Source organism: Onychostruthus taczanowskii, unplaced genomic scaffold (genome assembly GCF_017590055.1).
Source record: "Onychostruthus taczanowskii isolate IOZ18803 unplaced genomic scaffold, ASM1759005v1 scaffold114, whole genome shotgun sequence".
Classification (NCBI taxonomy): Eukaryota; Metazoa; Chordata; class Aves; order Passeriformes; family Passeridae; genus Onychostruthus; species Onychostruthus taczanowskii.
The window spans coordinates 694,472-714,810 of NW_024498074.1; the positions used below are offsets into that span (position 1 = coordinate 694,472).

At 49.1% G+C, this 20,339-nt stretch overlaps 1 protein-coding gene across 9 annotated transcripts in view; it reads left to right on the forward strand.

Annotated features, from left to right (window-relative positions):
• SLC4A4 (solute carrier family 4 member 4) overlaps window positions 1-20,339 on the forward strand; it is a 122,997-nt gene that overhangs the window by 89,541 nt on the left and 13,117 nt on the right. For 8 of the 9 annotated variants that reach the window (XM_041426904.1, XM_041426866.1, XM_041426874.1 and 5 more), the window contains 12 exons: window positions 3,740-3,827; window positions 5,021-5,173; window positions 5,435-5,550; window positions 6,917-7,091; window positions 8,790-8,923; window positions 12,070-12,341; window positions 14,370-14,440; window positions 14,761-14,949; window positions 15,862-15,975; window positions 16,338-16,499; window positions 18,236-18,414; window positions 19,240-19,312. In XM_041426904.1, coding sequence (XP_041282838.1) covers window positions 3,740-3,827; window positions 5,021-5,173; window positions 5,435-5,550; window positions 6,917-7,091; window positions 8,790-8,923; window positions 12,070-12,341; window positions 14,370-14,440; window positions 14,761-14,949; window positions 15,862-15,975; window positions 16,338-16,499; window positions 18,236-18,414; window positions 19,240-19,312 — 1,726 coding nt within the window. Of the gene's footprint in view, window positions 1-3,739; window positions 3,828-5,020; window positions 5,176-5,434; window positions 5,551-6,916; window positions 7,092-8,789; window positions 8,924-12,069; window positions 12,342-14,369; window positions 14,441-14,760; window positions 14,950-15,861; window positions 15,976-16,337; window positions 16,500-18,235; window positions 18,415-19,239; window positions 19,313-20,339 lie in introns of all 9 variants that reach the window. The other variant, XM_041426857.1, reaches the window with a different exon arrangement.

A 20,339-nucleotide genomic window follows, 5' to 3' on the forward strand; every position in this document is an offset into this window, starting at 1 on the left:
CAGAGAAATATTTTATTTATCATGACTCATGTTGCAAATTAATCTCAGTCTCAGAAATAGCAATATATCTTGTGTTCTTAAATATTTGAAGTCACTGCTTGAGTATGCCTGCCTGTCTCAGCTGCCCTGTGTGAATTCACAGCAGCATCACAGCCCTTGTATGGAGTGGAAGTTAGATGGCTGTTGGAATCCTTGCCTCTCTCTGTGTACCAAACAAAGGGAAATGAGCATCTAGCTTTGCTCTTTAGTGCTAGTAGCAGTGCTTGTGTTTCTTGGAGTTCCATCAAGTGGTTTCTGGCAGCCACATCCACAGCTGGGTATTCAGGTGGGAGTGTGGGGACCCAGATGTGCCTTCATTCTGTAGCAGGTTATTCATTCCTCAACATCCCTGGCCTCTGTGTGCTTCAGTGCTTCAGCTTCCAACTCTCACCCCACTGACTGTTTTTTAAAGCTGTCTCCAAGTTCTTTTCAGCAGTTGTAAGATGAGGTGTTGTTTGCTGTGGTGGTGGGAGCCAGGAAGTTAGATCCAGGATTGCTGGACAGCCTCATGACTCAGTAGCAATAACCAAGGCACTATGTCCTTCCGTGCCAGCACTTTTCCCAGGAAATAGTATTATCCATTTGCTGTTCTCCAAAGCAAATGCTGGCCCTAATCAAAGCAGGAAGGCTCATTAGGTGGCTTTCATGAGTGATGAAGAGCCATTTGCCATGGCTGCATCCTAGGAAATTCAATCAAGGAAATCCCCTGAGGGCCAGGAGGAGCTGTGATGGAACATCTGCGGTGCCGCTGGCATTCCTGCCCTGGGCCTGCACTTAAAGCCCGCAGACTGCAGGATGCTGGAGCCCCTGGCATGCCCAGCCTTCTGTCCTGTGGGGCCTCTCCTTTTCTTTGGTTCAATTGTTGATTCCCTGGGAAAACTGCGGGTGCCACACGGTCCCAGGTGGGCGCTGCGTGGCCTCCTGGGGTTTCCAACATCATGGGAGCCAATGTTGGCTACTGTGGGGTGCAGTACTGCCAGTGTGACCTGGGTGCCTCTCTCGTTGGTTTTGTGTAGGGCAGGAGGGGGTTAAACATACGAGCAGGTTTTGGCTCAGGGCTAGTCCAGCCCCGCTGTCTGGGGTGAACGTTTTCCTGCTCTTAAGGAGCTGCAGATAGAGAAGCAGGGAATGGTTTGGGTTGGAAGGAAAGGGAACTCAAAGCCTGTCCCATTCCAACCCCCTGCCATGGGCAGGGACACCTTCCACTAGTCCAGGTTGCTCCAGACCCTGTCCAGCCTGGCCTTGGACACTTCCAGGGATCCTGGGGCAGCCACAACTTCTGTGGACAGCCTGTGCCAGGGCCTCAGCACCCTCACAGGGAACAATTTCCTCCTAATATCCAATGTAACCCTTCCCTGTGTCAGTGGGATATCCTAGCCTTTGCTGAGTTTTCTTTTTACTGGTCAGATTAAAAAAACCTTTAAGGCCTTTGGTGTTGTTGTGTCAGACTTAATCCCACGGTACTTGGGACTCCTCATTTGGGGAAGCCCTGAGCTGGCAACATGGCTTGGGAATGGCTTTGTATTTTCATCAGAGCAATGCACAATCCTGCGTTCAAGGCTGCTGTTTGATGCAGTGGAGATGGGGAGAAAGATGAGCAGTGAGGCAGGAGAAGATGTTTTTTGGAGATAAGCTGCACAGACTTGCACAGTCTGGTGTGCAGGGCTGGGAAAGGCCGGTGTCTGCAGGTCTCAAATGAACTGAGGTAACTTGCCCAAGGTGCTTGGGAAGCGAGGGCAGATCCAGGAGTCTGCTGCTCCCTGGCCTCCTGACAGAGGCTTTTCACTGCAAAGGCACTTTTCCTCCAGGACTTGGCTGAGATTCCTTTGGTCAGGTGCCTTCAGCCCTTATGGAGTTGCTGTTCTAGCAAAGCATTGAGAGAAACATTGGATTTTGTTACGGCTTCTGAGAGACTTTGAGCTTGGTGGAACCTCCCATTCCCTGCCCTGGAGCATTATTAGCAGTGGTAGGTGTCAGAAATGGGCACTGGATAACTCAGCATGTGTTGTGTGCAGCAGGGAGGAGTTCTCAAGTGGCCTTCAGCAGAGGAAGAGGAGGAGTATGGCACAGCATGGAGTGAGGGCTTTTGTAGCTGGAAATGTTCATAACTAAATTATTATAAATCTGTGCACACATACTCTAGTTCAGGCTACTTGTAGACAGGTAGAAGAATTAGAAAGGACTGCTCTGTTAAATTTATAGCTAGCCTGACATTTCTTCTAAGTGCAGCTAAGTTCCCATGCAAAAACAATCTTAATATGAAATGTTTGTTAACACAACAACTTATTCTGAGGTGAAAAACAACTAGCACCTGCATAAACAATAAGATCTGTCTGATGGGAATCATAGAAAGAACATGTAAACTAACTATAAATACAGGAGTTTGACAGACATGCAAAACACCATGTACTAACCAATAAACTAAATGTGAATGTATTGCCCACCAATAAGATCTGACACAGTGCCTTCTGGTAATCCTGTAAAATATGACCTACACAGTAAAGATTGGGCATGAAGAAACGGAGTCCTGTCTGCATGTTAATGCTGCAGCCACTAAAATGCATTAATGTTTCTGTCTTTGTATTGTCTGGCCCGTGAGAAGATCTTGTTCTACCCACTGAAGGCAGTTCTGAGCTGAATTAGGACAAAGAATGTGGAAAATGCCACAGTCTTGTGTTTTCAGGAGTGTTTTAGGAGTGCAGGAGCATTCAGGTGCTGTTGCTCTGTGCTGGAAAAGAGCCAGCTGGTTGGGATTATTGCAGAAGAGGGTTATGGAAGTCTCCTGGAAAACCAGTAGAATGCCAAGCAGCAACTCCTGAAGTTACTAACCTCTTTTTTTTAATGTTAATATGCTTAGCCAATTTGCATCCTGGAGTTTGGAAAGACTTGGCTGAGGAACAATTTTTCTTGAGTGTTATTTTATAAGAACTGGTAAAGCAGGGAAAGTTCCAGGAGGTGGGAGGAGAGCAGAGGACATGACCTGGGTGTGTGTGGCTTACTCACCTCCCTGTGAACCTCAAGTAAAACACTCACACGCCTCGTGAAGGACTCGATTAAGAGGTGTTGTGTAGTAATGCAAATCAATATGTATTTATGGATCCTGTCCTCCTAAATTGCTGCCTTTTTTCTTTTAGGACTCTAGATTCTTTTGAACAGAAAGTACTTGTTTGGATATAATACTCCTCATAAGCCATTTAACTTAGTACCTCATCGTATTTGAGTTAGTAGATCAAATAATATTTAATCCAGCCCTTGGAAGGGGATAGGTGCTTCTGGTGAGGTTATTTCATCTGTATGTTTGCACTTCCAAAGGTTTCATATCATGGTGTTTTTCAGACTCTTCAGCAGTGACTTGGATGTCGTTGCTGCCCAAAGAGATGATGTGAAAAATGAAGTGTCCAAGGCTGGGTTGGACGGGGCTTGGAGGAGCCTGGCTAGTAGAGGTGTAGATAGCCTTTAGGGTCCTTTCCAACACAAACTGTTCTGTGATTCTGTGAAACAGATCCCCGTCAAGGTGGACAGGTTTTCGTGGGCCACAGGGACTAACCTCTGCTCCAAAGGTAGCTAGAGGCCACAGACAGCCTCCAGATCTCTAACAAGGACCACAGTTTTCCAGGTCAAATTTCTGTCCAGGTGTTGTATAAGTAATAAGCACTTGATTTTTCCATCCTAAACGGGAACAATCTCTTGGTTTTGTCAGATTTCTCTTCATTCTGCTGGGACCAAAGGGCAAAGCCAAGTCCTATCATGAGATCGGCCGAGCCATTGCCACGCTGATGTCGGATGAGGTAGGTGTCTTGGCATCTCCAGTGGGAAATGGTTCTCCCAAGCAACAGTGTCCTTCCCTCCAGCCTGCTCAACAGGAAGGAGCATTCACTTAAAGCTGAAATATCCATGTTACCTCCTCATTCCATCCGTTGACATAATTACTGCCTCTGGCTTTGTGTTTTTGAAAAGCGTGACTCCAGGAGGGGTTTGTCTGCCGTGTTTATTTTCCTGCTAGAGATCACTCTTTCATATCAGCTGTGAATTAATGGTTGGATTTAGTCCGTTGTGTTGAATCGATTCCTTGTGTCCCATTCTGCCATCCCAGTATCCCGCAGCCAGGGATATGCAGGTGCTGCCCACGGCCCGTTTCCCCCACGTGGTGCCACGTGTGGCACTGTGTCCTGGGCACTGGCAGTGTTGATGTGTAAACCAGGAGCAGCTGGGCTTTCAGGATTCCCTTACAGCTCCCTTTTCCAGCGTCCCTGGAGCCCTGTGTGCCGAGGCATCAGCTTTGCTTCTTGGCATTGCTCGCTCTCCTACAGCTCCTTGATCACAGCTCAGCTGCCCCAGCTCTCCTGCCTTCTGGCACTCAGTGGTCTGCTCCCCACAGCCCCAGAGTCCCTTCCTGCCACCAGCTCTTCTGTCACATGCACTGACCCACCTGCTCTCCACACAGTCCAGAAGATTCCTATAAAATTCAGCATTAATGCTTTTTTCCCCGCCCCTCCTTTTCTCATTTGTTCTTCGTGATTAATACCAGGCCTTTCACTAAACCCAGTTTATGATGTTGATTTTGAGTATCTCCTGTCATCAGTTCTGTGTCACAGGGTTGGAAATGAATCTGGGTTTGATAGACTGAAGTAGGTGGCTTTGTCAAAGTGTCTTCTCCAAGTGTAATTGAAAGTCCTTATGTAGAGGAAAACTTTTTTGCACTAAAGATATAGATGATTGCTTTGCTAACATTTTTAAAAGTTAGAAATAGATGGTTTGCTTAAAATTAGATAAATGCCTAAAAGGAAAGAACCTCTGTTGTTATCCAGCCAAAGGAAGGGGCTTTCTGAGGGTCACACCTCCTTGTGCCACATGTCCTGATACTTCCTCAGAGGTTTCTGAGAAGGAATTAAGTTGATTTTGTAGAACTCAGCAGCTGCTTGTGGAGTCAGGGCCAGAGAAAATGCAAACCTTTCCCACAGGGAGTCTCTTTTCCTTGCAGGTATTCCATGACATTGCCTATAAAGCCAAGGACCGTCAGGACCTGATCGCAGGCATCGATGAATTTCTGGATGAAGTCATTGTGCTCCCCCCTGGGGAATGGGATCCAGCCATTAGGATAGAGCCCCCCAAGTCTCTCCCTTCTTCAGATAAGAGTAGCAGGAGAGGGGCTCTGTGGCCGAGGACAGTGGGCCTGTGTTCTGGTTGTGCCAGGTGTGTGGAGTGACCTGCACCTGGCTGCCACTATTTAGAAAGTCCTGGAGATATTTTCAGGCCTTCCTTAGTGGCAGGAGGGAGGATGTTCCTGGAAGTCTGTACCTTTTGAGGTGATGTTGTAGGCACACCATGACAGCTGGTAGTTAGCCGGGCTCTTCGGGGTTCCTCGTGGTCCTGGTGACGTGCTGTGTCCTCGCCTAGGAAGAACATGTACTCGGGCGGGGAGAACGTGCAGATGAACGGCGACACGCCCCACGACGGCGGCCACGGCGGCGGCGGCCACGGCGACTGCGAGGAGCTGCAGCGCACGGGCAGGTCGGTGACACCCCCGCAAAGGCCTCCCTTGCCAAAACGTGCCACCCCAGTGGACTGCCTGTGCAGGCTGAGGTGTGACCCCAGAATGTGTCCTGGCGGCTTTTTGTGCTCGGAGTGTGGCTGGCTGAGGGGTTCGGAACATCCGGCTTCAGCAGGGCGTCGAGGATCTGACACTCAGTAAATGATAAAGAGCCCTTAAACAGGACAGAAGGGCCAGGCAGGTGCTGCCTGTTGGGAGCCTGTGAAGTCAGGTGAACCACAGGGGACATAAACGTGGCAGCTACAAGCCTCAGTTAATCCCTTTGGATTGCTGAAGGGGCGCCTTAGCCAAAAGCAGAGATGTTCTCTTTTGTGGACGTTAGTGGTGCAGTTGGGTTGCCCAGCTGAAGGCTTTTATGGGATAGAAACAGAGAGTGTAACAGTGCCCCAAGCCCTGCTCTCTGCTTTATTACTCTGCTTTGTGCCACGTAAAAGTCCACTGGAGTGGGAGTACAGCTCAGGTGGCCACAAAACAGCGAGCTGAGTGTTTCAAGATCAGTGCACAGGGCTTCATGGAGGCTCTGTGCCCTCCCTCCCACGCTGAATCTTCTTTTTCAGTTCTAGTTCTAGTCTAAATTCTAGGAGAAAAGTCCGGAAGTCTTCACAATGCCTTGGTGTGTAAAAGGCAGCGGAGTGTCCTGATTGGGGGTCACAAGGTGGCATGTGCCTGTCTGCCACAGTGTCTGTGCAGTCCTGGCAGAGGTGGGCAGCTGTGGGCAGGGGAACAAGAGGCTGAACAAACATTTTTCGTGCTGCCAGTGTCAGTGCCACGTGGAGTTTATAAGATTTAAGTGCTGTCTTGTCTGTGATCATACAGAAAGGGATGTCTGCAAGTGAGCTCTTTTGTCATCCAAGAGTATTTCCCTTATGTTTTTATTTCTAGTTCTTTTGCTGGCAGTTAATTGGAAGCATTTTTCCATGCAGCAGATTGTTTGGCTCACCCAGCCATGGTGTCTGCTATGTGGAGAAATTCAGGCAGGGACTTAGAGCAGAGCTAATCTATTTTATTACATCAACTAATATATTTGGGGGGAAAAAAACCAACAGATGAGCTTCCTGAAATACAAACTGTGGTGGTCTGTTTCAGCAGAAGCATGGCTTGTAGTCCTGAAATTTGTCCCTTTCCATCTGGCTCACATATTTGAGATATTCAAAACATTCTCTCTGAGACCCCTGGACCGCCACAGCCGTGACAAGACTGTTTGTAACATGGTGCTCTCACTCCTTTGAGATAATACTTCATGGCTATCAGTGTCTCTGATGGCTTAGCGTGATGACTTGCACTGTCAAACATCTTGCATGAGTCTCCTCTTGCTTGTCCCTGCAGATTCTGCGGGGGTTTGATCAAAGACATCAAGAGGAAAGCGCCGTTCTTCGCCAGCGACTTCTACGACGCTTTAAACATCCAGGCCCTCTCAGCCATCCTCTTCATCTACCTGGCCACTGTCACCAATGCCATCACTTTTGGGGGATTGCTTGGAGATGCTACGGAGAACATGCAGGTGGGCAAGAGCTTTCAGAGCCAACAAATCCAGCATTTGTCTTTTGCTCTCTCTTTGCACTGGCAAAGCTGGAATTCTTGGTGCAATAATGGAGGTGTTCTGTGTTTTCACTGCTTTCTCTGCTGCTGTGGCTGTCCCTTGACAGCTGGTACAGCAGTTCCTTAAAGGGTGAATAAAAGCAGGCCCAAGAGACAGAGAAGGTCTTTGCTTCTTCTGCAGAGAGAAGCTCCTCTGATCTGCTCTCAGTTGTACCATTTCAGTCCAATTCAGTGTGCTAACTCTGAATCCTCTGCCTGATTCCTACAATGCCTGGGCTTTGGCCTCTCTGGTGAAAAGAAAATCCCAAAATAATTAGGAAAATGAGTAATACAGAGAGAAATGTCAGGTCTTTAGAAAGATGAATTTTATAGTAGTGGGAGGGCACAAGCTGAGAACCAGCCACATATCCACGGACAGACTGGATCAATGGCTTAGCTCAGGCCAAAGAGAAGGGATTCCCTATTAACAGTGCTGTAGGTGCTTTGTGTTAGTGGAATAATAGGGAAACCAGGAGCTTGTATTTAGATATATTCAGTTCAGCCAGTCCAGTTCAGTCAAATCTCCTAGCAATAATCAAGCTCATAATGATAATGACTGAATTATTAATTTATGCAGGTTTAATTAAGTCAGACAGAGGAAATGAGGGCACATATCTGGAACCCTGCACTCTCCTGTGATAAATTACAGGCTGGAGTAAGATCCAGCAGCCTGTGCAGTGCCCAGCTCCCCTCCCTCCTGTACAGTTTGCCTTTTCTGAGACTCATGGAAGTCAGGAGTGGAAAGGCCTCCAGGTCCCACCAGTGAGCAGCACTGGACTGTCGTGGGGTAGCAGAGCAAAGCCTGTCTGCTCTGCACAAGGTGCAGTCTTTACATTACAGGAGGAAGGGGAAATGTAACCTGATTCCAAATCCAGTTTGGATTGAGAATCACTTCACTGTGGCCAGAAGTCTCAAGAATACTTACTGTCAAGTAACAAAAAACCCCCAGAGAGCAGTATTTTTGAGGCTGCTGCATCACAGTTTGTGTGTCTTGTTTGTTGTAAACGGTGATGTGGCTGTTGCTGGGGCAGGCACTGAGCATGGCCCATCCCTGCTCCCTGTCCTGGGAGCTGCCCCAGCCAGCACTGCCTTCACAGCTCGCTCCTGAGTTTTCTGTTTCTGAGAAAAGACACTATTCTTAGCTATAGAAACATGGAAGAACGCAGGGAAAAGAGATTCCAGATGCTCTGGCCACGAGGGCCCTCTCCGTGAGTAATACAAGAGGAGTGGAGGGGATCAGCTGTGAAGCCTGTTCCTTGCCCTGGGATTATTGGGCTCATCCTTACAAGTCCCCCAGAGGCCAGCCTGTGCTTTCCTCAGTGCAAACACTAACTCGTGTCTTCTAAAGGAGTAGAGACACAAAACTGGATTTCAGTTCTTGCAGGAGAGCTGCAGCCCCATCCCTGCAGCATGGGCAGAAGGGAGGATCAGCCTGTGCCGGTAATCACTCACGTTAATCACACGTGGTTATCCCCAGTAACTCTGGCTTGTGTGGGACCAGCACCTTGGTGACAGCCACAGGGGGCAGAGGGTGCTGTCCCCTTGGTCACGGGGACGTGCAGCACGCAGCCGTGACACGAGGGCTCCTTCAGAGAGGGTGACTGCTCTCCTGTGTCCCCAGGGCGTGCTGGAGAGCTTCCTGGGCACCGCTGTCACCGGTGCTGTGTTTTGCCTTTTGGCTGGCCAGCCCCTCACCATTCTGAGCAGCACCGGACCCGTCCTGGTCTTTGAGCGGCTCCTCTTCAATTTCAGCAAGTGAGTACCCGTGGCGGGAGAGGGCGGAGGGCAGGAATGTCCCACACGAAGCAAACCCCAGCCAGGGAATGAGCTGCCTGCTGCTGGGGAAGGAGGGGATTTAGTGCACAACATGGAACGTCCCGTTCTTGCAGAGATCCGGCGCAATCGCGTCGGGGATTTGCCCGGCACGCGTGTCCCGGGGCGCTGCCCGTGTGTGCTGCCTGTCTCTGTGGGGCCTCCTGGAAAAAAACCCAACCTGGCTCTGTGGGGCCTCCTGCAAAAAAACCCAACCTGTCTCTGTGGGGCCTCCTGGAAAAAAACCCAACCTGGCTCTGTGGGGCCTCCTGCAAAAAAACCCAACCCTGGCCACTTCAGTGCTCCGTGAGGAATTTGCTCTGGTTGCAGTGTGCTGCTTGTCCCCCAGTCACTGCTTCTCTGACTCCCATAGGAGCAAGGAAATGAATCCCACTCTTTGCCAACAGAATCCCATGGGTCTCAAGGTTGCCAAAAATGTGTCCAGTAGTCGTTTGAAATAATCACTACTGTCTATGAAAGCAGAAGTGTCTGTGGTAGAAACAGGCCCCAGAATTCCACAGGGGAGCTTTCCTGCTTTTAAAGGAAATGTCCTGTATTTTTTTTCCATTTAACTGGTGTGAAGAAGTTCTGCTTCCTCCACATTGTTGACAGCTGACACCCAGAGCTAAAGGGAGCCATTTTGTTAGGTGTGCTCATGTACCATTCCCACATCTGCAATACCAGGAAGATACACTGGAATCCCCAAAGGAATCAGCAGTGTCATGGATGATTTCATCCGTGGGGCTGGTGACCCTTGGCTCGTGTTTTGCAAGGAGATAATCTTAGGTTACACAAAATACACCCCAAATCCCTTATAGTCTGTGTTCTCAGCATGGCAGGACTTGTATTCCTACATGTAGGGAGGGATGGGAGCTAGAAAAAATGGCTGGAAAGTTAGATTATCCCAGGGAGGAAAACTGGAAGCTACCAAAGGGTGAGAGTTACACAGAGGAGCAAGAGGGAGGCACCTTTCTTTTCTTCCCTCATCTGGAATCAATGAATGGAGTCAGGAATGGACACACTGCACCTGTTGGTGTCTGGCAGGCGTGACAAAGCCCAGGTGCAGCATGCAGCAGGAAAAAAGCAAGATGGAAAAGCACTTTGTACTGTTTTGGGAGGGAGAAGGTGGCAGTTCTAAAAGCCATTGTCCTAACAACCTGCCAGAGCAGAAAGGCAGGACTTTTCAAAGGGGGCCTTTCTTACAAGGAAATTGGAACTGAGTACTTTGCTCATTTTCACAACACGCTGTTCCCTGCTAGGAGCAAAAGCAGAAAAACCTCCCATCCCCTGACTGATGAGAAGTGTGACTGTGTGTGTGTGTGTCTGGAAAGGTCCCTGAGAACCCCTTGCAGACCCAGCTGTGTGTGTGGCCTCGGGTGCTCCGTGCCGCTGGCACCGGCCCCAATCCTGCAGGACGCGGCGCTTTCCCCCCTGCTCTGTCAGCTTCAGGAGTGCTGCAGCAATTTGAGGAGTAAAAAATAATACAGTTTAACACTTCTGGAGTTCTTCAGTGGTGTGGAGTCTGGGTTTCTGCCAGCTGCCTTCAGATGGATGGCACCTCCTGCCACCTCGGGCACTGACCCCGGGTATTTCAGAGTTGTCACTTGGGTCTTGTATTTTTATTTTTTCCCTTCTCTTTTTCTAAATCACTTTGTTTCTTACTTGCTCCTTGCCCTCTTCCAGGTCAGGGCTTCTGGCTTCCAGAGAATTACAGCTGGCTGAGCCTGCCAGTCCCACCACCTCTTGCTTCCTTCCCCACAGGCAGTGGCCTTCCTCATCTGCTCCGTGCTCCCTTTTGGCACTTTTTCACTCCTAAAAGCCCACCTTTGGACTCTGTGCCAGCACAGCACCTCAGCCTCAGGCAGCAAACAAGGGAGGCCATCATTCCCAGGTGGGAACGATGCAGCTGGGTGCATGATTCTCCATCCCCTGCTGTTCCCAACACCAGGGTTTGTCACAGAATATCCCAGGTTGGAAAGGACCCATAAGGATCACCAAGTCCAGCTCTCTGCACCTGGCAAGGCTACCTAAAACTAATCCATGTGACTAAGAGCACTGTCCAGATGCTCTTTGAACTCCAGCAGGTTAGGTGCCATGACTGCTTCCCTGGTGAGATTGTTCCAATGTCCAGCCACACTCTGGGAGAAGATCTTTCCTTTATGTCCAATCTCAGTCAATCTGTTGGAAGGTAGGAGGGCTCTGCAGAGAGACCTGGAGCAGTTGGATGGATGGGCAGTAAGATGAAGTCTAATAAGTCCAAGTGCCCAGTCCTGCATTTTGGCCACAGCAACCCCCTGCAGTGCCATAGGCTGGGGACGGTGTGGCTGCACAGTGCCCAGGCACAAAGGGACCTGGGGGCACTGGTCAGCAGTGACTGGACATGCTCCAGCAGTGTGCCCTGGTGGCCAAGAAGGCCAATGGCTCCTGGCCTGGGTCACGAATGGTGTGGCCAGCAGGAGCAGGGAGTCATTCAGCCAGCCCCTGTACTTGGCACTGGTCGGTCACACCTGGAGTGCTGTGTCCAGCTCTGGCCCCTCAGTTTGGGAAGGACATTGAGGCCCTTGAGCCCATCCAGAGAGGGCAACGAGGCTGGTGAGGGGCTTGGAACACAAACCCTGAGAGGAACGACTGAGGGAGCTGGGGGTGTTTAGCCTGGAGGAAAATGAGGCTCAGAGGTGACCTTATCACTCTGTACAACTCTCTGGAAGGTGGCTGTGGTCAGGTGGGGTTGGTCTCTTTCTCCAGGCAGCACTGACAGAACCAGAGGATTCATCTTAAGCTGCACCAAGGGAAATACAGGCTGGATATTAGGAGAAAGATTTTTACAGAAAGGATGATAAAGTACTGGAATGGTTTGCCTGGGGCACCATCCCTGGATGTGTTTAACAAAGCCTGGATGTGGCACTGGGTGCCAGGGTCTAGCTGAGGTGTTGGGCCTGTGCTGGCCTCGATGATCTTGAAGGTCACTTCCAGGCTGGTGGCTCTGTGATTCAACTTTCCCTGACTCAGCTTCATTCCATGTAACATCTGCTTTCCTGATCGTATCTAACGCAGTGTTTTCCATTCTTGCCACCCTTGTCTTGTTGCAGGGACAATGACTTTGACTACCTGGAGTTCCGCCTCTGGATCGGCCTCTGGTCAGCCTTCCAGTGTCTCATTCTCGTGGCCACCGACGCCAGCTTCCTGGTCAAGTACTTCACCCGCTTCACCGAAGAAGGATTTTCCTCCCTGATCAGCTTCATCTTCATTTATGATGCTTTCAAGAAGATGATCAAGCTGGCAGATCATTATCCCATCAACTCCCAGTTCAAGGTGGACTATATCACTCATTACTCTTGTGCCTGTAAACCACTAGATCCAGGTAAGGGAGTGTTCATTACCTCTCCAGTTTGTAGATAGGAGGTGGCCTTTGCTCTCCTTTTCCCTTGTGCTGCAGCCCAGATAATAGGTCGATTATTCCTTCTTTATCAGTTGCCTTCAGATATCCTGTCTTAGTCTCAGGAAGCCGAGAGGTAAATTTCATCCCAAGTGGAATGTCACTGTTGCAGTGGACGTCTCCTTATGGGTAGAAATGAGCCAAGACACAGACTTGAAAAGGGTCCCAGTTGATTCTTCTCTACAACTGAGCCATCCTGACTGACTGCAGCAAGCTCCTGCTGTTGGCTTCCCTGGCAGACTCTGACTGCAGCTAATTCCTGCTCGACTGTGACTGCTGGTATTCGTTTGCAGACTCTGCAGGCTGTTCCTGCTGGAATGTGACTGTAGGCTCCAGCAGCAGGCTCCCACTGCAGCCCCCTTGCAAACCTAACCACAGATCTCTTTCAGCAGCAACTCTCTTCCTTATTTCGTCCATCCTCTAGTTCTTGAGGGTTATTCCTTCTTCCTCAGGGGTCCTCCTACCCCTGAGCGGCCAACCCACCCCTTTTGTGCCACTTATCTTTATTAGTCACAGCTGTGACCCATTAAGGACAAGGCTGTTCCTCTCCTTTGGTAATTAGCACAACTGTGACTTCTCAGGTGCAAAGTCACCTGTAATCACTTCTTCTACACCTACATGTCACAGAACAGCTGGCCTTGCTGGAACTCCTCCAGAGCGCATCATGTCCAGTGGAGAAGCTGTTTTTGCATCCCTGTTCCAAATGGCATTCCTCCGAGAACTCCATGAAGGGGCAGCAGTGGTGGCCAGGTCGCTGCCATGGAGCTCAGGCCACTCCTGTCTCAGGAGCTGGATTTATTCAAGGTGTTACCCAAACATGGGTGGTTCCCACCTCCTGGCTGCACGGATGAGAGGGAAAGCACAAACAATTCCTTCCCGTCCAAGAAGGGAAGTGTATCCCCAGGGCAGCCTATCTCTGGAGCGTGGGCTGCACGGCTGATAGAGCCAGTGGACCTATGGCTCTGGGAACAAAGGGTGACAAAACCCAAATCCAAACTGGGAGACGCTGGCTGTACCATTAGGGAAGCGGGGGCCACTCCTAGGATCCCACAAACAATGGGAGTGAGTAAGAAACCTGATGTGTGCCCAGAGTAAACTGCAGGTTATCTGGCACACCTGTCCAACAGGAAAAGCTGCTGGCTGCTCCTGGCGGGTGTCAGGAGCTGGGGCTGGGTCCCAGTCTGGTTCTGCCTCCCACTGGAATGGCAGAGTGAGTTCCTTTTTGAAACTAGGATGATGGGGAATGGTCAGTGCCAAACTGGAAGTCTCCACTTGTGGCCCTCCAGACATCCAAGTGAAAAAAGTTTATTTATGCAAAACCTCAGTCAGCCATGAGGACAGGGGCCACGAGCCCATTTGCAGGAAGGATTGCATTTCTAAATGAAATTTCAAATTCCTGATTCCTAATGCTTCAGAAGCCACGGGGAATGCTGCTCCTTCTTTCAAAGAAATTATCCCCATCCTGTTGATTTCAATTTCTTGCTCTCCTTTTTCTTTCTTTTAATTCAAAACTGTGTTTATGCTGGACACTGAATCGCATTCTGCTTTTCTGGATATCTTTGGCGTTGTGCTTGCATTTGAAATTAATCATTAGGAGTGCTCTGTGGGTATTTAATTTAATCCAGAGATCATTAGGAAAATATTGGAAAGCTATGAAATATTATATTGTCTGTCTGGTTTTTCGTGGTTTTTTTTTACCATCAACTCCAAATATAATTCCAGTTGGGTTTGGGTTATGTTTTCACTTAACCTTTTTTTTTTCTGTTGTGTGAGTGATTGATGATTGAGGCTTTTGAGTCTCTCTAAAACACTTGTGACTCACTTTTCAGGAGCAAAGAGGTGGCAAACAGCTTGACAGAGTCAAGAAATTATTTAATAATTGGAATTGGCTCTCCTTCCTAACTGTTTCCTGCATCCTGCTCACCATATTGCCTTTTTTCTTTTCTTTTGCAGTTAATAGCTCATTACTTAACAGGACAATGGTGCTGTCAGACTATGAGCTGGTCTCTCCCTCCTCTGAGCTGGTGAGTTCCCCTTGGGAAGGCAGGGATCACATGGCCTGCAGATCTTGTGGTGCCACTCTGCTGGCCAGCTCTGGATAGTGAGGAGAAGGAAGTGGAGCTAGAGGGATCACATCCATGTGTGGGGGAAGGAAGCTGAGGCACAGAGTAACAACCCCTTTTAGTCAAACACGGCAGGAAAATGGTCTCACCCAAACCATTCTGCGCTTCCATGATTTTACCTTCTGCATGATGCTCCCTGTTCCTCTCAGATACTCTGTCACCATTCCTGTCCCACCATGGGCTGAGTGTGCCTTATGGAAACATTCCCTTTTTTCCTGCAGGCCAACACCACCATTGACTGGGCAGCTCTGACAGCCAAGGACTGCTTGAAGTACGGGGGTCAGCTTGTGGGCAACAACTGTGACTATGTCCCTGACATCACCCTCATGTCTTTCATCCTCTTCTTCGGCACTTACACCTGCTCCATGGCCCTGAAGAAATTCAAGACCAGTCGCTACTTTCCCACCACTGTAAGTATCTCCTGTCACCCCATCAGTCTTTGTGAGGGCACAGCTCAGAGCCTTGCTTGGATCTGGTTATCAGAGGTATGCCTGGGATTGCTCCCAGTGGTTCTGGAGAGCACAGGTAAGGCAGCAGAAGAGCCAAGAGGAGCTGTAACCTGTTTGGGTAATGTGGCAGGGGTTTTAAAGGTGCTGAAGGCAACCCTTCCAAGCCTTCAGGCATGCCTTGGGTGCATCTGCTTGTTTTGTCCCCTGGTGAGGCTCCCGGGCCAGGCGTGCGAGCCAAAGCCATTTCTCTGGGGCTGCCCCGTTCCTGGCATTCAGACACACAGGGATTTATCCTGCATGGATGTTTACTGTTCCACTGTGTTACAATTGAACCTCTCTTATTTTTAATAGAAAGGAAACAAATTCCATCCGGGCTGGAATGCAGCTCAATTTATCTGTAACCATGTGAACGCAGGAAACCTGGAAGGAACAGCAGCTCTGGAGAGCTCTCACAGTTCCAGCGCAGTGGCTCCTGTCTGGTTAAATTCTGGGGTCTGATCAGTGGCAGCTCCAAGTTGTTGTATTCCAGTGACTTCAGGACAGCTGCAGTCTTAGGGATTTAGCTGAGAAGCCTGGTTTGTTGTTCTGTCTGCCTAGTTTGACTTATTACTTGAACAGCAAACAATGTAATCTCTGGCAGTCCTTCAGAGTATCTCATTTGTGGAAGTTTGTGTTGTTTCCGTGCTTCCATTTAGGCTTTCAGAGAACACAGTAAAGTACCAAGGCATGTGTGGCAGATGACACTGGACATGATGGTGGGAGAAGAAATGATGAGCTGGCCTTGGCAGGGTTTGTGCTGTGGCCACTGAAGCGTGGGTGACACGGTGTTCCGCGGTGCTAACTCCTGTGGCTGTGGTACCGCGTCTCTTGCAGGCCCGGAAGCTCATCAGTGACTTTGCCATTATCCTGTCCATTTTGATCTTCTGTGGAATAGATGCCCTGGTCGGTGTGGACACACCAAAACTAATTGTGCCAAGTGAATTCAAGGTATGTTGTTGTCAGCTTGTTTGCTGGCTTTTGGAAGAGGTTCCTTTTCCCTCGCACGTGCCCCGTAGGGAATGGCTTGCCCTCAGAATGGGAATGTAGTCAGCAGTCTGGAAAGAGCCTCTTTACTCAGAGGCTTAGGGTTAGGATGCTTTTTGTTAGCATCATTTTAATTGGCTGGTTTATCTCCTAAATTCTGCCTCCATACTGGGAGCCTTTGATTGGTGTTAATGGGAAGGATGAAATTGCCACCAGCCTGAAGCGTCTCCCTGGAACTCCACTGCTGGAAGCAAACGTGCCTTTGGGATGTCATCACCCCTGTACTGTGCCTCTAACACAAGCTTTCTTTCCCTTGCCCTTCAAAGCCAACCAGTCCCGAGAGGGGTTGGTTTATCCCACCTTTTGGAGGGAACCCGTGGTGGGTGTACCTGGCAGCAGCCATCCCTGCCCTGCTGGTGACCATCCTCATCTTCATGGACCAGCAGATCACCGCCGTCATCGTCAACAGGAAGGAGCACAAGCTCAAGGTGGGTGGGCACATGCAGGGGCTTTTCCTCCTGCACCTTCCTCCCCCATGGACACGAGCCTGGTCCCTGGCACTGGCTGCTGTTTCTAAGCAGGAAAAGTGGCTTTGTGGGCAAAGCTGCACGGTGCTGTCAAATACCAGCAATAAGCTGGAGAGATTTGGGACATACCAAATCAGTTGGATGTTATTTAAAGAAGAGCTGATATGTAACAGCCTGAGATGTAGGCATGTTTCTAAAACAAACTTTCCAGACCAGTGATATGCAGTTTTTCATGCCTGTAGGGCTTTTTTCCATTCCCCTGCATGGTCAGTTCTATTGAAAAATATTAAATTCCTGTGAAAGAAGACTCTCCCTTCCTGCTAACAGGGCATGTTTCAAGTGGTCTGACCCACTTGAGGGGAGTGATGGCTCCCTCAAAACACCAGCAGTGGTGGGTCATTATTCAGATACCTGCTTTATCAGTTATGGGGAGAGCTGTTGGAAATGGGATGGGAACTTCTGCTTGGAAAAGAGGAGGATGTTTCAGTTCATGTGGTCACTGTAAACATGAGACAAGTAATGTGTAACTTAAGGCCATCCTGAGCCCAGCCTGGAGGAGAGAGTTGAAGTACCAGGGGATGGGAGAGGTTTCTTAGGCACAGTGATGGCTGCTGGCTGATGGTTTAAAAACAACCCCTCAGAACATCCTTGTTTGCCACCTGGATCTGGGCAGATAAACTCAATACTGGGCCCTCGTGTTCCTCAGAGATGGCTGAGCAGTTTTAGGTCTGTCTCTTGCACCTAACCAAGCAGACATAGCATTTTCTTCAACACTGTAAGAAAATATTCACTGTTCTTCCCTCATGATTCGGAAGGGGCCCCTCATCTCTGCAGCTTATGAACCACTGAATGTGGTTTTGCTGTCAGCACTGGCTGTACATTTTTAGTAACAAATTATAAACACTCCAGCAAAGTACTGTTTGATGTAAAAAAAATGTATTCCCTGCTTCCTTTGTTTATGATGTGAATATGGTATTTTGTGGAATTGAGGGTTCACAAGCCCCATCTTGTTGTTCCACACCAAAAAACACTTCTATACACAAGATCTGCTATAGGAAAAAAGGTGTTTTTTTCTGCTCATCCCTTGCTGGAGTGTTGGCAGGGTATTGCTGGGTGCCCATCCCGGTGGCACCGGCCAGCCAAGGTAAGCAGTGCACGTGTCAGGAAAACAGTGAGGACTATTCAAGAGAAGCTGGATTGCCCTCCCTCCTGGGTCATCCCAGGCCTGGATCATTTGTTTTTTCCAATAAAATCAAACTGAATGGGATTTTAAAAAGGTTAATCTGTTTTAAAATAGCAAACCTTAGAGGTTTGTCCGCTGTTTTTCTGAAGATCCCTTTTCTTGGTGGCTCTTTTGTTTCTTCTCTTCATCTCTTGGCTGCTGGAATTCCTGTTTTATTTCATTAAAAGATTTTAAAAATAGAGGATCAGAGGTGTTTGAAAAGGAGTCAAGAACAAGGGCAGCTTTCTCCTTTGGGTAGGGAATGAGGCTTCAGCTGTTCTTGTTGCACTCCTGAAGGAGCCTGGGGTTGTGTCCCAAGGGAGATGCTTCCATGTGCTCTTCCCATGTATTTCTGGTGTTTGGCTCTGTTGGCCAGGATGCTGCAGAAGGAAATCCTGCCTGTCTGGTGTGCCTCTGCCCTGCTCCGGAGGCATTTGGAATAATTAAGCTGAAGGTTGTTTGTCTCCCTCCACAGAAAGGTGCTGGATATCACCTGGATTTGTTCTGGGTGGCCATTCTGATGATTGTCTGCTCCTTTATGGGGCTGCCCTGGTACGTGGCTGCCACCGTCATCTCCATCGCTCACATCGACAGCCTGAAGATGGAGACAGAGACCTCAGCCCCTGGAGAGCAGCCCAAGTTTTTGGGAGTAAGGTATGTCCAACCAGGAAGGCCCAATTACCTCGTTTGCCTGCAAAATCCTTTTGTGCAAAGAATTTTGTGCTGCCTTCTCCCTGTTTCCAAAGGCAGTTCCTTGGGTGAGCCCCCACGTGGCTCCTCCAAAGTTTACTTGGCCACATCAGACACAGTGTTCCTGTGTTAAAGGAAATAAGTTTCCTGCAGACTTCTCTATCCAGGGAAATTAAGCAAATTCCTTAGCAAATCAAACATACAAAACTCATACCTAATGCAAGCAGCTCTCCTTAATGAAGCATCTTTTTCATGTGTTTGGATGCCTTCATTAAGTGGTCTGAAGTGCTTCCAATGGGATTACTCCTGCTTATTTAGGTAACTAAGTGGAAATTTTATGGCCTGACTTTCAGCCTTCTGAAACATGACTGGCAGAGGTATTTTTGGGTGTGGGAAGCCCTGTGGGTGCTGCTGAAGGCACGTGCTGAGCACCCCAGGAAGGTCTGAATGGTTTATCCTGCTGTCGGGGTGCTCTGGGCAGGGCTGATGCTGTGTTACTGATCTCAGCGTGGAGAGCTGATGATTTAGTGCCTTCTGCACGCCCTGGGCAGGGAGCTGGGAGCTGCCACTCTGTTTGTGGTGGTTGAATGTGAGCCCCAGGCTCAGCTGCAGTGCTGTGCTGATCCCCCAACGGCGTTACAAAACTCTCTGGGTTAAAACAGAGATGTGGCTCAGGGTCCAGCCACCTGCCTGAGGCTGTTGGATGGAAAATGTGGCTGCAAAAATGAGTTTTGAGGATTCCTGTTGGTGTTCAGTGCTTGTGGACCTGACTCAGTGCTGTTGTTTCAGGGAGCAGAGAGTCACTGGTGTCATCGTTTTCATCCTGACCGGGGTGTCTGTCTTCATGGCTCCCATCCTGAAGGTAAGGACTGTTCACAGTTCTCTGAAGGCTTGAATCCAAAACTTCTGGAAGGAAACACCAGCATGGTTGTAGTGTGCTAGAACAGTCACCAAGGTCAGGGCTGAGGTTCTTGGGCACTGTGGTCTTTTTCCTTTTAAGGTTATTTCTCCATGTTTGCATAAAGTTAAGTTCCCTTTTCTTTTATGATTTCTTTTATACCTCTACTGGGCCTTTTCTTTATGGAAAACATATTCTGGATAAAGCTCAGAGCATGGAAAACATGTTTCTGGAGGAAGCAGTGCAATTAAATGGCATTTCTTCATCTCCTGAACCCTTTTTTCCTGTAAGTTTAGCCAAGGCTCTGGACAGATGTGCTGCTGATGGACCATTGCATCTAGGTAGGTTGCTGTTTTCCAAGACCAGAGATTTGGTGGCGTGTAGCCATGGAGAAATGGATCATCAGCTTGTAGAAGGAAACTGGAAAACCTGTTGTTTTTTAGTTTACGTGAGCTTTCCCTGCAAGATCCCTCTTCCTCTATTCCACTGGGGTCTGTTACTTCCCCTGTTATTGCTGTAGTCATTAATTATTTGTCTGTGCTTCCCCTAAGACAATGTGTGGGGAAGATCCTGGCTGGAGGACACCTGAGGATAAGCCAGCATGCTGCTGGCCCACGTGCCAGCGGGAGGGACCTGGCAGGATATCAGGACCTTTAGCAAATTCCAGTGGCAGGGTCCTGCTGGAGAGAGCTGCGCTGCTAAATGCATTGCAGAACATTTCTGTCTTCTCCTGCCAGGGGCAAATTGAACGCTGACAATCCCGAATTTAATAAACCAGGCAATCCAGGGAATAATCCCGGCTTTGTTTGCTGAGGGCTTTGCGGTGGCTGTGCTGGTTTTGGATGGTGGTGTTGTTTCTGCTCAGCCAAGGCAGATCTCCACAGAAACATCCTTGGCCCTGCTAGGAGGGTGACAGGCACTTTCCTATAAATACAGTTTCAGTCCTGTTGGCTTGCAGCAACCAACTTTGCTTGGAGTGCCAAAGCCAGCA